Here is a 24,028-nt window from a genome sequence, read left to right on the forward strand (position 1 = left end):
AATTAAATATGACCTCCAATTAGAGACAACGATGACCAGCTGCCTCAAATTGGAGATCATCTCAAACAAAGCCCAACATAGAAATACAAAACTAGAACAATACAACATAGAAAAACTAAACTAGAAAACCCTGTCACGCCCTGACCTACTCTACCATAGAAAATAACAACTTACTATGGTCAGGACGTGACAACTAGTGAAAACTATAGTCATGCGTGCATATCATGAATCCTCCCCTTGATATGCCCTTCTGTCGCCCTGTTGTCAATGTGTCATTAATCCTTAGCTAATATATATGTTATTAATGTGACGCTACTTAGTGTGTTCATAAAGAACACATACTTTTGGCTACTCACCCTTGTTCATCATTGGGGGAAAATAGGGGAGATATTTTACCTATTGCAATGTCAACCGTAACACCCCAACGTCTTAACAGCTCGCGGTAACTATTAATTCTGTTAAATCCAATTCAGTGTCTTCCATCTTCCCGTTGGAAATGCCTGAGTCTCTCTCGGATGTGAACGTCCTCTCGCCGAGGTGGTTTCCCTCTTTCTCCATGACTCAGTTTGTCGACAACGATCCATGGGAGAGCCTGCTCGAGTCTTTCTGCCGGTGATGTCGCCTTTCTCCTGGCGATATACTCCACTGGGAAGCCCCTCGACTTCAGATCCTCAGCCACCTCGTCTGCATGCTCGTATGTAATTGGGCCATTTTCCAGAAATACCCGCATTTTTGCCGGGAATGGTGTTTGGAAGCGAATACCCTTCTCTTTAAGTGCTTTCTTAATGGGGGTGTATTCTTTCCTTCTTTTCAGTTTCTCTCCCGCGTAGTCATGATCAAAGAACACTCGTTGGCCTTGGAAGTTAACAGGCTTTTTCCAGGTTCCATGTAAGACTTTCTCTTTGACTGAGAATTTTAGGAACCGTACTACTATGGATCTTGGTGGGGCGCCGTGGGGGGTTTTGTGGCCAGAGCTCGGTGTGCTCTCTCGATTCCCAGGTCAGTGTCGTCTTCAAGTAAGTTGTGTCCTTGAATAGACCCTCCACGAATTTGGGTCTTTTTCTGCACCCATTATAAAGTCTAATGTTGTTTCGACGTGAGAAGCCTTCAAGTTCTGCCACTTTTGCCTGTAGTGCGTGTTGGCTTTTCAGTGACTGTTCAAGTATTTCCTCGACTGCGAAGTTCCATGTGTCCGTTTCCCCAATGCGCTGTTCTGCATCCCCCATTCTTGTAGATATTTTTTATCTTTATTTAACTACGCAAGTCAGTAAAGAACAAATTCTTATTTAACTCTGTTAAATAGTGCCCTTGAGACAGACAAGAGACCAAACAAAACAGCTCCCAGTGATATTATGTGGGTGATTATTCATTCTCACTCACTCTCATTTCACCATTGTTAATTTTCCTTGCCACCTTTCACCCTGTCATCACAAACATCATCCATCCTTATTCCCACCATCTCCTTCTCACATACACACATTTTAATAGTGAAATATTGTCTATTAAATAGGTTTTTTCAATCCATGGGAATGATTGCAAGAAGGCAATAATGCAGACCAACACATGACAATTTCAGTTCTGTGAATAATCACATATTATAAGGTCCGTTCCATCAGGAATTTTGAGACAGACATCGTCTCCTAAAGGCATAGTCTGTTGGAAAAGTCCAGGTTTATGTAGTTTGGTCTATTTTTTGTTTTTCTCCTTGCTGGATCTGTAGTGAAGGCGTTATTACTTTATTTGCCTCACTTCAAGTATAATTGTTTTTCCCCTCATGATCAATAATAGACTAATTGACAATGAGAGTGTAGAATAATTATACTAACAGAACATTAATTCACGTTGCATTAATTAACACCTTGCACAAAGGCTCGCTCTCGGACCATAATATTTATGAACAACGCCGGTTTCTATCGGAGGTAAATAAAGGACGACCCACGCTACTTCCTGATTTGATAAAAAATTCGTTTTTAGCTATGGATAGACATATAATTAGCTGTAATGGATCGCCATCTCTTTACTAACAGGTAGGCTGTTAAAATTAAGACTCACATAACTATCGACAGTGCATTGTGTTTTTGGGGTTGATATAACGTTACACCTGTGGTTCCCAACTGTTGTGGTGAGATGGCACTGAGCGCGGGCGGTTGGGCTCAAACGCCTGTGCCAGCCACATTCCAGTCTGTACATGGTGGGCCTGCACTGGCTAGCTGCAACACGGTTTTGATGTCGGTGCGAGTGTCGGTTTGCCATTCTGGAATTCGACCGCTTTGCCTCCCCAGAGCTGGCGATGAGGTTCTCCGTCTTCAGCTTAGTATGGACCCCAGCAAAGCTGGAGAGTTTCGGCTAGCACTGAGGGACAGTAGCGGAAGCAGCCGTAGTGTGGTAAGTGACATACTGCACTGTAACGTCTAGCTACCTAACTAGGTATGTTGACATATGTAATGCCATGCAAACAATTGTATGCGTTGACATAATAAATTGCACACACAACATTGTTCTGTTGGTTTGAGCAATGTCAGTTTAGAGATTTTTTACATAGCAACTGAATTGGAATCTTGTGTAATCAAATTACACAGTAATTCCATTGCTGGGAAACAATGTCGTGTGATTTTTACAATCATCTGTCCTTGTGTTTATCTGAACAAGGGAAGAACCATACTAAATAGGCGACAGTATGTTCTCTCCCTCTCTCTATAGTCAAAAGCTTGGACACACCTATTCATTCATGGGTTTTTGTTTATTTGTATTATTTTCTACATTATAGAATAATAGTGAATACATCAAAACTATGAAATAACACTAATGGAATCATGTAGTAACCAAAAAAGTGTTAAACAAATAAAAATATTTTATATTTGAGATTCTAAGTAGCCACCCTTTGCACACTTGGCATTCTCTCAACCAGCTTTATGAGGTAGTCACCTGGAATGCATTTCAATTAACATCTGTGCCTTGTTAAAAGTTAATTTGTGGAATTTCTTTCCTTCTTAATGCGTTTGAGCCAATCAGTTGTGTTGTGACAAGATAGGGGTGGCATACAAAAGATTGCCCTATTTGGTAAAAGACCAAGTCCATATTATGGCAAGAACAGCTCAAATAAGCAAAGAGAAATGACAGTTCATCATTACTTCAAGACATGAAGGTCAGTCAATTGCATAGAGGAGGTGGTGTGATGGAGTGGGGGTGCTTTGCTCATGACATTGTCAGTGATTTATTTAGAATTCAAGGTATACTTAACCAGCATGGCTACCACAGCATTCTGCAGCGATACGCCATCCCATCAGGTTTGCGCTTAGTGGGACTATCATTTGTTTTCCAACAGGACAATGACCCAACACACCTCCAGGCTATGTAAGGGCTATTTGACCAAGAAGGAGAGTGGATGGAGTGCTGCATCAGATGATCTGGCCTCCACAATCACCCGACCTCAACAGAGTGAAGGGAAAGCAGCTAACAAGTGCTCAGCATACAGTTGAAGTTGGAAGTTTGCATACACCTTAGCGAAATACATTTAAACTCAGTTTTTCACAATTCCTGACATTTAATCCTAGAAAAAATTCCCTGTCTTAGGTCAGTTAGGATCACCACTTTATTTGAAGAATGTGAAATGTCAGAATAATAGTAGAGATAATTATTTATTTCAGCTTTTATTGATTTCATCACATTTCCAGTAGGTCAGAAGTTTACACACTCAATTAGTATTTTGTAGCATTGCCTTTAAATGATTTAACTTGGGTCAAACGTTTCGGGTAGCCTTCCACAAGCTTCCCACAATAAATTAGGTGAATTTTGGCCCATTCCTCCTGACAGAGCTGGTGTAACGGAGTCAGGTTTGTAGGACACCTTGCTCGCACATGCTTTTTCTTTTCTGCCCACAAATTTTCTATAGGCTTGAGGTCAGGGCTTTGTGATGGCCACTCCAATACCTTGACTTTGTTGTCCTTAAGCCATTTTGCCACAACTTTGGAGGTATGCTTGGGGTCATTGTCCATTTAGAAGACCCATTTGCGACCAAGCTTTAACTTCCTGACTGATGTCTTGATGTTGCTTCAATATATCCACATAATATTCCTACCTCATTATGCCATCTATTTTGTGAAGTCCACCAGTCCCTCCCGCAGCAAAGCACCCCCACAACATGATGCTGCCACCCCCGTGCTTCACGGTTGGGATGGTGTTCTTCGGCTTGCAAGTCTCCCCCTTTTTCATCCAAACATAACAATGGTCACTATGGCCAAACAGTTCTATTTTTGTTTCATCAGACCAGAGGACATTTCTCCAAAAAGTACAATCTTTGTCCCCATGTGCAGTTGCAAACCGTAGTCTGGCTTTTTTTATGGCGGTTTTGGAGCAGTGGCTTCTTCCTTGCTGAGCGGCCTTTCAGGTTATGTCGATATAGGACTTGTTTTCCTGTGGATATAGATACTTTTGGACCTGTTTCCTCCAGCATCTTCACAAGGTCCTTTGCTGTTCTGGGATTGATTTGCACTTTTCGCACCAAAGTACGTTCATCTCTAGAAGACAGAACGTGTCTCCTTCCTGAGCGGTATGACTGCTGCATGGTCCCATGGTGTTTATACTTGCATACTATTGTTTGTACAGATGAACGTGGTATCTTCAGGCATTTGGAAATTGCTCGCAAGGATGAACAAGACTTGTGGAGGTCTACAATTTTTTTTCTGAGGTCTTGGCTGATTTATTTTTATTTTCCCATGATGTCAAGCAAAGAGGCACTCAGTTTGAAGGTAGGCCTTGAAATACGTCCACAGGTACACCTCCAATTGACTCAAAGTATGTCAATTACACTATCAGAAGCTTCTAAAGCCATGACATAATTTTCAAGAATTTTCCAAGCTGTTTAAAGGCACAGTCAACTTAGTGTATGTAAACTTCTGACCCACTGGATTTATGATACAGTGAATTATAACATTTGTTGGAAAAATTACTTGTGTCATGCACAAAGTAGATGTCCTAACCGACTTGCCAAAACTATAGTTTGTTAACAAGAAATTTGTGGAGTGGTGGAAAAACAAGTTTTAATGACTCCAACCTAAGCGTATGTAAACTTCCGACTTCAACTGTATGTGGCAACTCCTTCAAGACCGTTGGAAAAGCATTCCAGGCTACTTTGAAGAATCAAAAATATATTTTGATTTGTTTAACACTTTTTTGGTTACTACATGATCCCATATGTGTTATTTCATAGTTTATGTTTTCACTATTGTTCTACAATGTAGAAAATAATCAAATGAAAGAAAACCCCTTAAATGAGTAGGTGTGTCCAAACTATTATTTTTTTCACAGTTCATTGCAGAGTTTGACTTGCGCTCTGTGCAGTATGAGGTGAAGTCTCCACGCCTTCATGAGATTCATTTGGCAACGCCCCCTCACGACTGCATCTGCTTCAACTTCTGCTGCGATCAGGAGGCTGAGCAGTGGGCCACAGTGGTGATGTCATCCCTAAGAGAGGCACACAGAGGTCAGAGGGCATGGCAGACTTTCTCTATTCTAGTTTGCTTGTTTAGCTGCATTCCTGTCTTGTTGTGTCTTAGAAGAGTCTCCTCCTAGAACCCCATACTGTGGCTAATAAAATAGAATGCTCTCTCACAATTGACCGCTCTTTCACTGTAGTTGCTGCAAATAGTTCCCCACATCCTCTGGATGACCGACAGAAGCACACCGCAGCAGTAGCTCTAGAACAGCGCAGCACAGCCTCCTTACCACTCACTGGTACGTGCACTCATGCTTCCTCCACTCTCTCTTTTTCTACCATACTTGCATGGCAACATACAATACATTTAGGCATTTTTGTATAGTATTAGTAATTGAACCTGTTTTCTCTCTGAAGAGGAGCTGTGCCTGGAGCTTGCCCAGGCGATCGAAGCAGGCAACAGCCAGGCTGCTGCTCAGCAGGCGTCTGCTCTGGCTCACCAGAAGGCAGCGCTCACCATTCAACTGTCTGAGAAGAGTTACGCAGAAGGAGAGATACAGTGAGAAGAAGTAACAGGCAGTAGATTTAGGTTTAGAGGGCGAATTAAGATAAGTTGTCCAACAGAACAAGGAGCATTTGTGTTAACGGTGCCATGTCTGTATTGCAGTTTGTCTGTGGCAGTGGAGGACATTTCCACTTCCTGTTGCGTCACAGTGAAAGTTTTCCCACACATGACCGTCGCAGCACTCAAGCAGCAGGTCAGATCAAAACTTCTGTGGTCTTCTGTTTGCTTGAGTACTTAGGCTACATTGGCAAATGTAAATGTTCACAAATCTCTCTTCTCTGTCTGTGCATTTCTATCAGGTGTTTCTGGAGTATGGCTTCCACCCTCGCGTGCAGCGCTGGGTGATAGGGCAGTGTTTGTGTACAGAGCTCAGGTCCCTGGCCTCGTATGGGGTCCAGAGGGATGGGGACATGGCCTACCTCTACCTGATCTCAGCCCGCCATGCCCGCCTCACCCGCCAGCTGTTCCAGCAGGACCAGGAGGGCGCTCTCCTCACCCCACCTCCGCCTACCAGCAACGGGTCTACTTCCCAGGACTGGAGGGGCTACAGCACCCTGCCCTCCAGGCTCAGCCACAACTCCCAGGGTAAGTTTGTGCACACACCCACAGAGACAGACGCACCCACGCACACGGCAGTGCACATACTAATAGCTGTGAGAAGTAAATTGAAATCATTTTGCCAAAATTAGGCTATAAAAATTATATTACTCTTGTCTGAACAGACATAAATAAAATGCTACACCAGAGAGCATAATTTAGCTACAGAGGATAAATGTCTTTAAAAAAATAGCAGTGGATTAAGTTTTATTACATGTACTTAATCGGGAAGGACACAATTTGGGCAGCACACGCACCAAATATAGAACAGCTTGTTGCATTGTGGCCATAGATATAATCCATAGAAGGATTTTGGAACCTCTTACCCTGACACTTTGACTGTTAAACTCATGGGTACACTAGCAATGGCTGCCAGTCCTGATTTAAATGGGAACTGGCATTTATGGATTATATTTATATGGTTGGTTGCGGTTTCTGTTAGGAAATATTTACATTTCAGACATTGGAGAAATGTACCAGTCATCCATATGCAATGGGTGAGTAACCTATTAAGGCTACTACCATTCCAGTGTTTAATTGCTATATTGTAATTACTTCGCCACCATGGCCTATTTATTGCCTTACCTCTCTTATCCTACCTCATTTGCACATGCTGTTTATAGATTCTTCTACTGTATTATTGATTGTATGTTTGTTTATTCCATGTGTAACTCTGTGTTGAACTGCTTTGCTTTATCTTGTCCAGGTCGCAGTTGCAAATGAGAACTTGTTCTCAACTAGCCTACCTGGTTAAATAAAGGTGAAATAAAATAAAAAAGGCGTCCACCCATGCAGCCAGCGTACATCAATAAATGAAGGATATTGGCCAAATGAGCCTCATTTAATGTCCTTAAAAGCAGCCAATGACAAAAACACTATTCCTTGTGTTTCGATGTGTAGCATATGCAAAACTTTATAGCATATTTTTTTTCAATTGTTTTTTTACATTCCTAAAACAATAATTGTGTACCTTATGTTTCAGCTGTCAGAGATTTGAGCACTAAATGCATCAGGACATTTTATGCATAGACTACTGGATTATACAAATGTAAAAAAATACACTTCATGACCAAAAGTACAGTGCATTCGGAAAGTATTCAGACCCCTTGACTTTTTACACATTTTGTTACGTTACAGCCTTACTGTAAAATTGATTAAATTGTTTTTTTCTTCCTCAATCTACACACAATACCCCATAATGACAAAGAAAAAAGAGGTTTTTAGAATTTCTTTCACATTTATTGTGGACCACTCAAGGACATTCAGAGACTTGTCCCGAAGCCCCTCTTGCATTGTCTTGGCTGTGTGCTTAGGGTTGTTGTCCTGTTGGAAGGTGAACCTTTGCCCCAGTCTGAGGCCCTGAGCGCTCTGGAGCAGATTTTCATCAAGGAACTCTCTGTACTTTGCTCAGTTCATCTTTCCCTCAATCCTGACTGGTCTTCCAGTCCCTGTCGCTGAAAAACATCCCCACAGCATGATGCTGCCACCACCCTGCTTCACCGTAGAGATGGTTCCAGGTTTCCTCCTGACGTGACGCTTGGCATGCAGGCCAAAGAGTTCAATCTTTTTTCTCATGGTCTGAGAGTCCTTTAGGTGCCTTTTGGCAAACTCCAAGCGGGCTGTCAGGTGCCTTTTACTGAGTGGCTTCCGTCTGGTCACTCCCCCATAAAGGCCTGATTGGTGGAGTGCTGAACCTCCTTCCCAGTCTCAAATCTCTGGAAGATCTCATTCCTTCAATTCTGACCAGTTTCCCAGTCCCTGCCGATGAAAAATATCCCCACAGCATGATGGGGATGGTGTTCTCGGGGTGATGAGGTGTTGGGTTTGCGCCAGACATAGCGGTTTCGTTGATGGCCAAAAAGCTCAATTTGTTTCATCTGACCAGAGTACCTTCTTCTATATGTTTGGGGAGTCTCCCACATGCCTTTTGGCGAACACCAAATGTGTTTGCTTATTATTTTCTTTAAGCAATGGCTTTTTTTCTGGCCACTCTTCCGTTAAGCCCAGCTCTGTGGCGTGTACAGCTTAAAGTGGTCCCATGGACAGATACTCCAATCTCCGCTGTGGAGCTTTGCAGCTCCTTCAGGGTTATCTTTGGTCTCTTTGTTGCCTCTCTGATTAATGCCCTCCTTGCCTGGTCCGTGAGTTTTAGTGGGCGACCCTCTCTTGGCAGGTTTGTTGTGGTGCCATATTCTTTCCATTTTTTAATAATGGATTTAATGGTGCTCCGTGGGATGTTCAAAGTTTCAGATATGTTTTTATAACCCAACCCTGATCTGTACTTCTCCACAACTTTGTCCCTGACCTGTTTGGATAGCTCCTTGGTCTTCATGGTGCTGCTTGCTTGGTGGTACCCCTTGCTTAGTGGTGTTGCAGACTCTGGGGCCTTTGAGAACAGGTGTACATATACTGATATCATGTGACAGATCTTGTGACACTTAAATAAAGTCCACCTGTGTGCAATCTAACTAATTATGTGACTTCTGAAGGTAATTGGTTGCACCAGATTTTATTTAGGTGCTTCATAGCAAAGGGGGTGAATACATACGCACGCACCACTTTTCATTCTTTAGATATTTTTTTATTTGTATTTTTTTCACCAATTTGGACATTTTTGTGTATGTCGATTTACATGAAATCCATTTAAATTACAGGTTGTAACGCAACAAAATAGGAAAAACGCCAAGGGGATGAATACTTTTGCAAGGCACTGTAGCTCTGCAGCGACGCTCCCCATCCAACCTGACAGAGCTTGAGAGGATCTGCAGAGAAAAATTGGAGAAACTCCCCAAATACTGGTGTGCCAAGCTTGTAGCGTCATACCCAAGAAGACTCTAGGCTTTAATCGCTGTAAAAGGTGCTTCAACAAGGTACTGAGTAAGGGGTCTGAATACTTATGTAAATGTAATTTCAGTTTATTTTTTATTACTGTGCCAAACTTTCTAAAGACCTGTTTTTGCTTTGTCATTGTGGGTTATTGTGTGTAGATTGATGAGGAAAAAAGATTTAATCCATTTTAGAATAAAGCGGTAACATAAAACTGTGGAAAAAGTCAAGGGGTCTGAATACTTTCCGAATGCACTGTATATGGAAGTACAATTAACAAAAATATAAACACAACATGTTTCATGAGCTGAAAGAAAAGAAACCAGACATTTTCCATATGCACAAAAAGCTTTTCTCTCAAATTGTGCACAAATTTGTTAACATCCCTGTTAGTGAGCAGTTCTCCTTTGCCAAGATAATCCATCCACCTGACAGGTGTGGCATATCAAGAAGCTGATTAAACAGCATGATCATTACACAGGTGCACCTTGTGCTGGGGACAATAAAAGGCCACTCTAAAATGTGCAGTTTTATCACATCACAATGCCACAGATGTCTCAAGTTTTGAAGGAGCGAGTGCAATTGGCATGCTGACTGCAGGAATGTCCACTCGAGCTGTTTCCAGAGAATGTAATGTTCATTTTTCTACCATAAGCCACCTCCAACATAATTTCAGAATTTAGCAGTACATCCAACCGGCCTGACAATCGCAGACCACGTGTAACCACGTTAGCCCAGGACCTCCACGTCCGGGTTCTTCAGCTGCAGGATGGTCTGAGACCAGCCACCCGGTTTGCACAACCTAATAATTTCTGCACAAACTGTCAGAAACAGTCTCAGGGAAGCTCATCTGCATGCTCATCGCCTCACCAGGGTCTTGACCTGACTGCTCCCCTTCGATGGCCACTGGCACGCTGAAGAAGTGTGCTCTTCACAGATGAATCCCGGTTTCAACTGTACCGGGCAAAGGGCAGACACCGTGTATGGCATTGTGTGGGTAAACAGAGTGCCCCATGGTGGAGTTATGGTATCGGCAAGCATAAGCTACAAACAACAAACATAATTGCATTTTATCGATGGCAATTTGAATGCACAGAGATACCGTGTCGAGATCCTGAGGCCCATTGTCGTGTCATTTATCCACCACCATCACCTCATGTTTCAGTATGATAATGCACAGCCCCATGTCGCAAGGATCTGTACACATTTCCTGGAAGCTGAAAATATCCCAGTTCTTCCATGGCCTGCCTACTCACCAGACGCGTCACCCATTGAGCATGTTTGGGATTCTCCGGATCAACGTGTACGACAGCGTGTTCCACTTCCCGCCAATATCCAGCAACTTCACACAGCCATTGAAGAGGAGTGGGACAACATTCTACAGGCCACAATCAAGAGCCTGATCAACTCTATGCGAAGGAGATGTCACGCTGCATGAGGTAAATGGTGGTCACACCAGATACTGATTGGTTTTCTGATCCATACCCCTACCTTTTTTTTTAACTATCTGTGACCAACAGATGCATATCTGTATTCCCAGTCATGTGAAATCCATAGATCTGGGCCTAATTAAATAATTTAAATAGACTCATTTCCTTATATGAACTGTAACTCAGTAAAATCTTTGAAATTGTTGCGTCTTGCATTTATGTTTCTTCAGTGTAGTTTAGTGCATCTCCAATCCATTGTTAAATCTAGAATCGGCATCCTATTTCGCAACAAAGCCTCCTTCACTCATGCTGCCAAACATACCCTCGTAAAACTGACTATCCTACCGATCCTTGACTTCGGCGATGTCATTTAGAGAATAGCCTCCAACATTCTACTCAGCCAATTGGATGCAGTCTATCACAGTGCCATCCGTTTTGTCACCAAAGCCCCATATACTACCCACCACTGCGACTTGTATGCTCTCGTTGGCTGGTCCTCGCTACATATTCGTTACCAAACCCACTAGCTCCAGGTCATCTATAAGTCTTTGCTAGGTAAAGCTCCACCTTATCTCAGCTCACTGGTCACCATAGCAACACCCACCCGTAGCACGCGCTCCAGCAGGTATATATTCACTGGTCATCCCCAAAGCCAACACCACCTTGGCCGCCTTTCCTTCCAGTTCTCTGCTGCCAATGACTGGAACGAATTGCAAAAATCACTGAAGTTGGAGACTTATGTCTCCCTCACCAACTTTAAGCGTCAGCTGTCAGAGCAGCTTACCGATCGCTGCAGCTGTTCACAGCCCATCTGTAAATAGCCCATCCAACCAACTACCTACCTCATCCCCATATGTTTTTCTGCTCTTTTGCACACCAGTATTTCTACTTGCACATCCTCATATCACTCCAGTGTAAATTTCTAAATTGTAATTACTTCGCCCTTATTGGCGTATTTATTGCCTTACCTCCTTACTTCATTTGCACACACTGTATACAGATTTTTCTATTGTGTTATTGATTGTACGTTTGTTTATCCCATGTGTAACTGTGTGTTGTTTTTGTCGCACTGCTTTGCTTTATCTTGGCCAGGTTGCAGTTGTAAATGAGAACTTGTTCTCAACTGGCCTACCTGGTTAAATAAAGGTGGGGGGAAAAAAATGGGGAAAAAAAGAGGTTAAATACTTGTCCAATAAAAATGATAGTTTCCTGATCTTAGATCTCTCAGATATAGGGCAGACACTTCTAAACAAACTTCCTTTAGATTTTCTTTGGGACTGTTTTTCCATGTATGAATATGTTATTCAATGTATTTCTATGGGCTTATAGCAGTAAGGCCTAATTCAATGTTTCATTAAATCATTTAAAAATATATATTTCATACCTAAAGGGGTCCTAAAATTCTAAATCAAATATCTAAATGATCCTTGGTATGACCATCTTAAAACAATTCCATATGTTGGCTTAGTAGAACCCTCCTTTAGACTCTAGATCAGGGCTGTAGGCTTATTTAAAAAAATATATAATAATTCTCCAACCCTAATCTAGCGCACCTGATTCTAATAATTAGCTGGTTGATAAGCTGAATCAGGTTAGTTACAGCTGGGGTTGAAAAGAGAACCAACAGGAGGGTAGCTCTCCAAGAACAGGGTTGGAGAGCCCTGCCCTAGAGGGTTAAAAGAACTGGTTTAGATGAATAAATAGGCCTACAATAAATAACACTGATATAAAATAATAATAAAACAAATTATAAATACGAAAGTATATGTAAAGTTCCAAAATTGCATCCTACCACAATAGCGAGTTGCACAGCATTAGGCTATTTGTGTGGTATTTATTAAAAAAGATGATGCTAATGTCTATCATGTAGAGGCCTATTTCTTTTTTCAGACCCTGCATGTGTGGAAATCCTAAAAACGTTTCTGCTCAACTGTATGCCAGTATGCAAATATAGATGCATGCGATGCTTTATTATAAAAGGGGACTGATCACTCATTTACCACTTGTGATTGACTGTAGGGAGCACCGGACGTGCGGCTGACAGGCTGGGTATGAGCGAGATCCGAGAGGCCCTCAACTTGGAGACTCTGCAGATCAACAATAAACCTGATCAACCCTGCAAAGCCAGTAAAACACAGGTACAAACCCAATGTTTTCATATTTATGTGATCGGCTATTGGCTTCAAACACCCTTTCATTGTTTTACGCAAGATGATAGTTGAGGACATAGGTTTCTATCAGGGAAAGAGAAAGTAACATTCCATATAGCTAGTATACTGAACATCACTGCTCTATACATCTGACACGCAGACAGAATGGGTTTGTCCCTCCTGCACCTTTATCAACAATCCTTCCCGACCAGGCTGTGAGATCTGCAGTACAGCCAGACCTGACTCAGGGGAGCACCGCCTCATACAACAGGTACTGTATGTATGGCATAGAGTAGACAGAACACATCACCTGCAGTCTAAACTACAATATTGTCTTTATTCCCTGTCTGTATTAAAGGAGAAAGGAAGAAGAGTGGAGCAGGGGGAGATTGGTGCATTGATCAGTTGACTGCCTCGCAACCTATACCATAGCCTGGACGACTGATCACACACACACAACTGACACACCAACTGACTGCTTCTTAGGTAAAAACCCACTACTGACAAACACTAGACGTATATGGACGTTGTAGCACAGACATGGAGCTCCACTTGCAGTGGCTCACAAAAGGAACTACCTGTATGGTCAATGGGAGCTGGCTTTTGACTCTCCTCTGGACATAATGGCAGTCAGCAACCTTTGCCTCGTGGCAGACTTTATTTATTTTACATTGGGGAGGGGTGGAATAGTCCTATATTTATTCCAGAGGGGTGGGTGGTGCTTCCCTCATCTTTCTAACTGATATCTCAGATGAGAGAATATGGTATATTTTGAAGTTGACCAACTGGGATACTTTTGAGTATTGAAAGTGCAGTTTAAAACCAGGGCCTGTATTCAATCTCAGAGTAGGTGTGCTGGTCTAGGATCAGATGTATTTTAGATCATAATTATCTAGACATGGGGGACCTGATCCTAGATCAGTACTCCTACTCTGAGATACATTGTGAACACCGGCCCAGGTCTTGCTGGTCATTGGTTGGTGCCATTTGGTTTGATGGGATGAGGGGAATTAGTTGCTATGAGGCAAGTCTGTGGGAGTGACAGGGTTTCAAAGTGATTTTATTTTTATAACAATGTTTGATGATATTAATGTTGATGTGTTTCACCTATTTGTCATAAGTTTCTCTGTCTGAACTGTGATAGTGACGGAATGTTATGTTTTGTCAAACATAACTGTATAAAATGGTGTTAGCTGAATAAACATCCGTTGATCAAGTTTGAGTTAAGTTTTTATTTGAGCGTTTATAAATGAGTGTCTGTACACATGGTTCAAATAAAGTATATATAAAAAAAATATTTTAAAGACAATTCTTAGTTCATACAGTAGATTATGGACATTTTCTGGAGGGCTTCAGTTGCCAAGAGGTTGGCTTAAGGATACTGCTTCCTTAACATTTTATTTTGTTCAGTTTCATCCCTTAGAATATTCACTCAGGCCCAATAACATAACCAAAAAACAGTGCATTATTTATTCCTTCAGGTACCATAAACCAATCCCATGCACACAAGCCCTGAACCCAATACAACCTTTTAGTTGTAATTCCGCCACACAAGCCCAGCCCAATACACTTAACCACTCCCCTGCCAACTTCCTATTCCTTCTAGGCAAGTCAGTCAGCCTACTCCTTGGAGAAACACCTTCATTCCATAAAGGCAGGTTTAGGAGCAGTTTCACCTCTCAGGATAGATAGTTCCCATATAAAAGCAGGTCTGGGACCAGTCTTCCCCCAGTTACCTGTTGTTTACTTCCAGAAGAGAATGTTCCAGAGCAGCAACCAACAGGGGTAGATCAGCAGAGCCAGGAGCGGATAGACCAATGAGCCATAGAGGGCGTGGTCCAGGATGCCCTGGGAGATGACGGACAGGAAGAGCATCCAACCATCTTGCAGGGAGACGGGGGTCTCCTGCAGCTCCTGGAAGAGGAAGACGCAGTAGAGCAGAGTGCAGCCAGGGCTCAGGAGCACCATGATGGCTGCAGATAGAGCCCTGGGGTGAGAGGGTAAAGTCGTTATTACAGAGCCCTGGAAGAAGAAACATTAATACAGCACTCAAGACAGTGGACAAGAGGGGGAGGGAACCATTACACACACTATCCTCACACACAGGGACAATGGAACACTGCACACTCAGAAATTAAACTACAGAGTGCAACATCACTGAGAAAACAACATATTGAGAATTATTACTTCTATAAGAAATCACCCAACACCGGGAGAAAGTTGTGGGTGGGTGAGAGTATTACTTGGGTGTATGTGGTGTGATGAAGGCAGCGATGGGCACCAGGGACAGTGCCAAGATGAAGCCCAGGGAGAAGTTGATAAGGGCAGTGCAGCCCAGTAACACAGCCAGGTAGAGGAGAGCCACCAGCTTCAGCACTCTCCAGCCCTCCTCTGTACCCTCTCCTTGCAGAAGCCTGGGGGACAAAGAGAGATAAAAGCCCCATTTATACCTGGTGCGTACATGTGCCCTTTGTCCTGATCTTGTCCACATTTTGTGACCACATTTTCAGACAGGTGTAAATGATTAAAAGACATTTGATTGTGATCAGACCTTCCTGAGCACCTCCATCGGTTGTCAGGCATGCATTGTGTCTGGATATCAATGAAGTGTAAACATCTGGATGGTCAAACCATTTAAATCATATCAACCTCTAAAATCATTGACAGGTATCACAATTTGACTTATAATGTAAAATTATTTTGAAAGAATATCTGTAAAAATCATTTGCATACAGGGAGGTACTAGATAATCTGGTCACAATGTGGACGGATAAGAGACACATTTTACACAGACCTTTGTTACAAGGAGCATGTGAGCACACAGACACTTAGGAGCACCATTAAAAATATTGAGGTAACAAGCCGTTTTTCTGTTGAAATGGTGCAAGCATGACAGTCATGAATCTGCGCTCAGGGGCTGTTGTACAGTGAAGTAATCATTGCAACAATTATTCTAGGCGCACTTGTGCTCCGAAATTACAATTCCAGGTCGCACACAGCAAAATATTTAGGCGCATATGCATGTAAAATGGTAGCACTGTAGAGCCCTGCCTTGATTAAATGATATTGATCAGATCACGAAACACACGTTAGCGCAAGGTGTAAACGACACTAGAGTTACAGAGGGAGACATGGTGAAATAAAATTATTTAATCCAGCCACAGTATCGTCAAGGTGTGTGTGTGATCACGGGGCAAACCTGGCATATTATATGCATATTTAGTGTGTGAGATAACCTGCATCAGCCATCTTGTGTTTTCTTTGAGTGTGTGTGTATATGTGAGAAAGATGAGAGGGTGTGTATGTACCTGTGTGTGTTGTGTGGCAGGGCCAGCCCTGCGGTGTAGATAGCTATAGCAGTGAGGACCACAGCTTCCGTCTCAGACACAGGGAAGTGTTGCACAGCCATCTCCTGAGAGAGGATAGGGAGGGTGTACAGAGCCACCCCTGTCATGTGACTGATCACTACTGGAGTCAGGATAGACAGGACCCCTGGGCTGGAGGGCTGATGGAGGACAGAGGGAGACAGGAGGAAAGAGTCAGTTATACTGACATAGACCAATAGGTTGTTGACTTCTAGAGATATAAAAAGGTAGATACTATAGTTACACATTACACACACACACACACAGAGCCTGTTAACTACTCCATGACTGACCTGCTCTCCCCCAGCCACCCCATCCTCTGTTCCTGGTGGAGAAGCACCTAGCTGAACCCACAGGTCTAAGGCCTGTTACTGCCATTAAGGACAATACTAATATGCACCAGAGCACCAGTGTATTAAACCATCATCGACATATACACAGCCTCATTCAGAGCAATCTCATCATGACTTAAAGCAGGAATCCTTAACGGTGAAACTGCCACGTCGGTTTGCCCCATGGACATCATTGCACGTGCGCTAGAACCACAGAATGTACTGACATTTTTTTTTACCACATTGTGCAACACTCCTCACCCCCGCTTCGTCAAAAAAACTAAATCGATAACGGCATTAAGGCGGATAGTGGCACTGTTTCTCCTACTGAGGATTCCATCTTTAATGAAGTTGAACATTCAGCTTAACTACGCAAACATATCATTAACCCCCATTAGGCCTTTTGACTAACCCCATTAATTTACTAATATAGGAGAATGGACCAAAATGAATATCATTTACAGTTGAAGTGGGAAGTTTACATACACCTTAGCCAAATACATTTAAACTCAGTTGAAAATTCCTGACATTTAATCCTAGTAAAAATTCCCTGTCTTAGGTCAGTTAGGATCACCACTTCATTTGAAGAATGTGAAATGTCAGAATAATAGTAGAGAGAATTATTTATTTCAGCTTTTATTTATTTATGGCCAAACAGTTCTACTTTTGTTTCATCAGACCAGAGGACATTTCTCCAAAAAGTATGATCTTTGTCCCCATGTGCAGTTGCAAACCATAGTCTGGCTTTTTTATGGCGGTTTTTGAGCAGTGGCTTCTCTTTGCCGAGTGGCCTTTCAGGTTATGTCGATATAGGACTCTTTTTACTGTGGATATAGAGACTTCTGTACCCGTTTCCTCCAGCATCTTCACAAGATCCTTTGTTGTTGTTCTGGGATTGATTTATTTTGATTTTCTCATAATGTCAAGCAAAGAGGCACTGAGTTTGAAGGTAGGCCTTGAAATACATCCACAGGTACACCTCCAATTGACTCAAATTATGTAAATTCACCTATGACATTTTCTGGAATTTTCCAAGCTGTTTAAAGGCACAGTCAACTTAGTGTATGTAAACTTCTGACCCACTGGAATTGTGATACAGTGAGTTATAAGTGAAATAATCTGTCTGTAAACAATTGTTGGAAAAATTACTTGTGTCATGCACAAAGTAGTTGTCCTAACCGACTTGCCAAAACTATAGTTTGTCAACAAGAAATTTGTGGAGTGGTTGAAAAACGAGTTGTAATGACTCCAACCAAAGTGTATGTAAACTTCTGACTTCAACTGTAATTCCCACACAAGTGCATCTCAACCCTCCAGCTCTCTTGGACAGGTCTCCCTTGGGAAAAAAGTATTCTGACCTCAATGGGACTACCTGGTTAAATAACGGTTAAATAAAAATACAATCCCCTATTGTCCCAGAGGTGGAAGGATACGCGCAATAGCAGAATGACAGCCAGCAGGCCGAAGGCGGGCATGTAGTAACCAATGGAGACGAAGCGAGAAAGCGAGGGCATGAGGTAGAAGAAGTAGGACTGGTGCAGACGCTCCAGGAGGTTGTTCAGCTTCCGGTACATCCCCTCCAGGAGCCTGAGGGACACACACAGGTTTATTTCCATGTAATTTTCACTGTGAAAATGTCTCCACAGAAACGACAAGAGTTGCATTTGAAGGCTTTCTGATCATCTGAATTGAAGCTTGGACATCAGCAGCTGACCTGCCGATGGTGGTGGTGTCTGTCTTGTACTGTCTGAAGCTGTTGATGCCCCTGATGGAGGCGGCCTCTATGTGGTATCTGAGGAACAGGCCGTGGTCCCCCCAGGGTCGCCCACTGGCCTGCTTCAGCACCATCAACATCATGGTCTGGGCCGCGTGGCTGTAGCCCGATGTAGTGTCCCAGTCGTTCCTCTGGAGCTGGATGGAGAGAGGACAGTCAGCATGACAATCAGGCAATTAAACATGTTATTACATCATGTCATTACTGGCTTCTTACCTGGCATTTAGGAATGCACAAGACAAAACATCTATGGTGTTCTATTATTAGACCTTTCTGAAAGCATTACACATTTACAGTATGTACTTTCTGCAACTACATCAAATAACTTCACCGCACGCGGAGGCTAAAACAGACTTTCCTCCATCGAGACGTCCCTCTAAGGCCCTTCTGCTAGCTTGCTATGCCCGGCCTGCTAGCTGTCTGAATCGCTGTGTCTCCAGCCAGCCCAACCACTCACTGGAACCCTATGATCACCCGGCTACGCATGCCTCTCCCTAATATCAATATGCCTTGTCCATTACTGTTCTGGTTAGTGATTAATGTCTTATTTCACTGTAGAGCCTCTAGCCCTGTTCAATATGCCTTAACTAACCATTTAGTTCCACCTCCCACATATGCGGTGACATCACCTGGTTTAAACGTCTCTAGAGACAATATCTCTTTCATCATTACTCAATGCCTAGGTTTACCTCCAATGTATTCACATCCTACCTTACCTTTGTCTGTACACTATGTCTTGAATCTATTCTATCGCACCCAGAAACCTGCTCCTTTAACTCTCTGTTCCAAACGTACTAGATGACCAGTTCTTATAGCCTTTAGCTGTACCCTTATCCTACTCCTCCTCTGGTGTTGTAGAGGTTCATCCAGGCCCTGCAGTGCCTAGCTCCACTCCCACTCCCCAGGTGCTCTCATTTGTTGACTTCTGTAACCGTAAAAGCCTTGGTTTCATGCATGTTAACATTAGAAGCCCCGATCAACAGCCCTCCACCCCCCACAGCAACTCGCCCAAGCCTCCCCCATTTCTCCTTCACCCAAATAGATGATATTCTGAAAGAGCTGCAAAATCTGGACCCCTACAAATCAGCCGGGTTAGACAATCTGGACCCTATCTTTCTAAAATGATCTGCCGAAATTGTTGCAACCCCTATTACTAGCCTGTTCAACCTCCCTTTCGTATCATCTGAGATTCCCAAATATTGGAAAGCTGCCGCGGTCATCCCCCTCTTCAAAGGGGGAGACACTAGACCTAAACTGCTACAGACCTATATCTATCCTACCCTGCCTTTCTAAGGTCTTCGAAAGCCAAGTTAACAAACAGATTACCGACCATTTTGAATCTCACCGTACCTTCTCCGCTATGCAATCTGGTTTCAGAGCTGGTCATGGGTGCACCTCAGCCACGCTCAAGGTCCTAAATGATATCATAACCGCCATCGATAAGAGACATTACTGTGCAGCCGTATTCATCGACCTGGCAAAGGCATTCGACTCTGTCAATCACCACATTCTTATCGGCAGACTCAACAGCCTTGGTTTCTCAAATGATTGCCTCGCCTGGTTCACCAACTACTTCTCTTATAGAGTTCAGTGTGTCAAATCTCTATGGGGGTGCCACAGGGTTCAATTCTCGGGCCGACTCTCTTCTGTGTATACATCAATGATGTCGCTCTTGCTGCTGGTGATTCTCTGAACCACCTCTACGCAGACAACACCATTCTGTATACCTCTGGCCCTTCTTTGGACACACTTAACTAACCTCCAGACGAGTTTCAATGCCATACTTCTCTCCTTCCGTGGCCTCGAACTGCTCTTAAATGCAAGTAAAACTAAATGCATGCTCTTCAACCGATCGCTGCCCGCACCTCCAGCATCACTACTCTGGACGGTTCTGACTTAGAAAATGTGGACAACTATAAATACCTAGGTGTCTGGTTAGACTGTAAACTCTCCTTCCAGACTCACATTAAGCATCTCCAATCCAAAATTAAATCTAGAATAGGCTTCCTAAAAGCATCCTTCACTCATGCTGCCAAACATACCCTCATAAAACTGACCATCCTACCAATCCTCGACTTCGGCGATGTCATTTACAAAATAGCCTCCAACACTCTACTCAACAAATTGGATGCAGTCTTTCACAGTGTCATCCGTTTCGTCACCAAAGCCCCATATACTACCCACCACTGTGACCAGTACGCTCTCGTTGGCTGGCCCTCGCTTCATACTCGTCGCCAAACCCACTGGCTCCAGGTCATCGACAAGTGTCTGCTAGGTAAAACCCCGCCTTATCTCAGCTCACTGGTCACCATAGCAGCACCCACCCGTAGCATGCGCTCCAGCAGGTATATTTCACTGGTCACCCCCAAAGACAACATCTCTTTGGCTGCCTTTCCTTCCAGTTCACTGCTGCCAATGACTGGAACGAACTGCAAAAATCACTGAAGCTGGAGACTCATATCTCCCTCACGAGCTTTAAGCACCAGCTGTCAGAGCAGCTCACAGATCACTGCACCTGTACATAGCCCATCTGTAAATAGCTCAGCTCATTCAACTACCTCATCCCCATACTGTATTTATTTATTTTGCTCCTTTGCACCCCAGTATCTCTACTTGCACATTCATCTTCTGCACATCTACCATTCCAGTGTTTAATTGCTATATTGTAATTACTTTGCCACCATGGCCTATTTATTACCTTACCTCCCTTATCCTACCTCATTTGCACATACTGTAAATAGACTTTCTCTACTGTATTATTGACTGTATGTTTGTTTATGCCATGTGTAACTGTGTTGTTGTATGTGTTGAACTGCTTTGCTTTATCTTGGGCAGGTGGCAGTTGCAAATGAGAACTTGTTCTCAACTAGCCTACCTGGATAAATAAAGGTGAAGAAAAAAAAAAAAATAACTTACTCAAGTGTTGGCATTTGGACTTCTTTCCTACCTTGCCCTGGATGGTACACAGGACCCCTATCTTCTGGCAGAAGGCGTAGAAGAGGTTGGCCAGGTCCAGGTTTGGCAGCTGTCCGTTGAGCCCCTCCAGAACCAGGTCCAGACTGGTGATGACATCACTGCTCAGCTCCAAAGACAGAGCTGCCTGGATGGAGCCACCTCTTCCCTGCAGTGGAGACCAGTCACCACCTGGGGGATCCAGCAGGAGGCACAGTGGTGGCAGTGTTGATGGTATAGAACAGGGCTCTCAAACCCTGTTCCTGGACAGCTGTAACTAACCTGATTCAGTTTATCAACCAGCTAATTATTAGAATCCGGTGTGCTAGATTAGAAATGGAGGGAAAACCAACAGGATGGTAGCTCTCCAGGAACAGGATTAAAGAGCCCTGGTATAGAGACATTGATAATACATACAGAGCCTATAATGGTGTCTCTAAAACTGGTGCATTACAGAGTTACATTATTACAGAGATGCAGGTACGGAGTACTGACCAGTGGTGTTGGTGTGGTGGTATCCCTCCAGCCAGGCCTGCATGCCGATCAGGTCATGTTCATTCACCAGGAAGATAATGTCCTTAGCCCAGTGGATCTGACCTAAGAAGAGACCAATCATTGACAGATCAATTTAACCTTTGGAAATGGTCTGTGTGAGAATGTTAGTAATAGTAGTATGCTTACTCCTGAAGTACTGGGCGAGGCCCAGCAGAAGGCCCACTGCCTGGTTGTTATTGTTTCCCTCACTACAGGGGGCACTCAGCACCAGGGCTTCAGTACGAGGGGCTCTGGGGGCCCGCAGAATCCCATACACGTTAGTGCCCCGCACCATCTGACCGAGACAAACCGAGAGAAGGATCAGTGAGAGAAAGAGAAGAAATTAAAGCCTGTGTCGATATACAGAGGAGGAATGTGTCTGTGAGAGTGTGTGCGCACCAAGATTAAATAGGAGCTTATGTTTAATATGTAGACATCTTTGTCTCAGCCCACACGCACATATCTCTCTTTGTTTTCATCTGGGAAGGGAAGCTTGCGGGTGAAGCTCTGAGTGAACACTTCCAGCCCTCGAGACTGCATGGTCTTCACCAGCCAATCCACCGGCATCCCACTACGGAGAGAAGTGAGGAAGGGAGAACAAAAGAAGTGAAACACAGAAGGAATATTGTGGGAGTGGTTATCATTATTATAGCTGAATTTGTGATAGGTAGGATAAGCACTGAATCCCAAAGTAGGGGTTAGTGATAGCTAGGGGCGAGAGTTTTTCCTGGTCACATAAACAAGAGAAGCTCCTGACACTAGTGATGGCTATAGGAGGAAGGCTTATTAGTTTTACTCACCCTACTTTCTTCTTGTGAGCAGCAAACTCCCTACCGGTGGCCAGAGCCCTCTCGCCTGCTGGGAAGCGTTCTTCCACCATGGTGGAGCCCATGGCGTTCTCTGACATGTAGGTGCGCAGGGTGAACGGCTCAAAAGCCAAGCCCATGAACCATGCCACACCCGCCAGGTAGCACATAACACTGGGGAGACATCTTTATATCATTTGAAAGCATTTGCATCATACACAGGAGGTAGGATGGGGCGGCAGGTAGCCTAGTGGTTAGAGCGTTGGACTATTAACTGGAAGGTTGTTAGGTCAAATCCCCAAGCTGACAAGGTCTGTTGTTCTGACCCTGAACAAGGCAGTTAACCCACTGTTCCTAGGCCGTCATTGAAAGTTCTTAACTGACTTGCGTAGTTAAATAAAATAATACAAATAGTACAACGTGGATAAGGTGCATCAAGAGGACGCCCTGTTCCATTCCACTTCCCCAGCAAATTCTTCAATATTCTACCATTGATATTCTGCAGGAAGGACTCACCAGATTGGTGCATTGAGACGGGTGAGAAGTTTGGTCAGAGCTCGCCTTCGGTTTGGGTCAGACAGCAGTCCCATGTTGTTGTTGCCTTGTTACCTCTCAGACTGGCTCAGCTGTACCATTGCAAACAAAGCCCCAGTCAATATGAATGTAGCTTTTAGTCATCCATAGTGTTAATCTAGCTAGCTAACTGCTAACCTTTATAATAAAAATAAACAGTGCTAAAGAATATGGTCCATTATTATCGATTAGCAGATGTTAGCTAGCTAGCGAGTTGCCTAACTAAGCAGGAGAACCAGCAACGTTGCAAGCGAAAATATCCGCAAATCAGTTATTTTAAACTAAACAATGTATTTATACAATACCTTTACAAAATGTGTAGTTAACAACCAGAGCCTACCTTTCGGGCACAAGGGAAAGGCCCGAGATTTGACAGATGTAGCTATCCTGTACTGCTATAGATTTTCCACCGGTATTTTTTCCTTGGTTCTTAACGGACTATTGTGCGACGGACCAACTTCCGCTTTAGCCAAGAAATGATAAAAACAGAGATTACCTCATTGGATTTGTGACTGGCTCTCCCTGTTGGTTTGGAAAATGAATTACCTAAATAAATTCACAGAACTCGTTCAGGGGTGTATTTATTAGTCAGATCCTGCTGGCAGACATTTTGCACCAGAATTCGACTAATGAATACACCCCCATGTGACGCTACACTGTTTTATTTTTGCTGACTGATTGATTTATCCA

At 43.4% G+C, this 24,028-nt stretch overlaps 2 protein-coding genes across 6 annotated transcripts; one reads left to right on the forward strand and one right to left on the reverse strand.

Moving 5' to 3' along the window:
• Positions 1-1,546: 1,546 nt before the first annotated feature.
• Positions 1,547-14,218, forward strand: LOC106569144 (ranBP-type and C3HC4-type zinc finger-containing protein 1). Of its 5 annotated transcripts, none has more exons than XM_045694180.1 (9): positions 1,547-2,027; positions 2,283-2,385; positions 5,341-5,482; positions 5,635-5,733; positions 5,852-5,993; positions 6,102-6,192; positions 6,299-6,584; positions 12,872-12,990; positions 13,163-14,218. In XM_045694180.1, exons 1-9 carry the CDS (start codon positions 2,002-2,004, stop codon positions 13,409-13,411), a joined length of 1,257 nt encoding a protein of 418 aa, XP_045550136.1. In that variant the 5' UTR covers positions 1,547-2,001; the 3' UTR covers positions 13,412-14,218. The 5 variants fall into 5 exon arrangements, with proteins under 5 accessions (XP_045550136.1, XP_013995646.1, XP_013995643.1 ...); XM_014140171.2 differs by having other exon boundaries at positions 1,549-2,027; positions 5,308-5,482; XM_014140169.2 differs by having other exon boundaries at positions 1,556-2,385; positions 5,308-5,482; positions 13,163-13,273; positions 13,361-14,218.
• On the reverse strand, positions 14,215-23,930 carry gpaa1 (glycosylphosphatidylinositol anchor attachment 1). The gene is made up of 13 exons (XM_014140166.2): positions 23,679-23,930; positions 23,282-23,391; positions 22,760-22,939; positions 22,419-22,530; positions 22,107-22,254; positions 21,921-22,022; positions 21,421-21,617; positions 18,414-18,610; positions 18,133-18,286; positions 16,661-16,732; positions 16,311-16,507; positions 15,246-15,416; positions 14,215-14,989 (listed from the first exon to the last, which is right to left on the reverse strand). The coding sequence occupies exons 2-13, from the start codon at positions 23,353-23,355 to the stop codon at positions 14,746-14,748; spliced, it is 1,848 nt and encodes a 615-aa protein (XP_013995641.1). The 5' UTR covers positions 23,356-23,391; positions 23,679-23,930; the 3' UTR covers positions 14,215-14,745.
• Between the last annotated feature and the right edge of the window lie 98 nt (positions 23,931-24,028).

This window comes from Salmo salar, chromosome ssa14 (genome assembly GCF_905237065.1).
Source record: "Salmo salar chromosome ssa14, Ssal_v3.1, whole genome shotgun sequence".
NCBI lineage: Eukaryota > Metazoa > Chordata > Actinopteri > Salmoniformes > Salmonidae > Salmo > Salmo salar.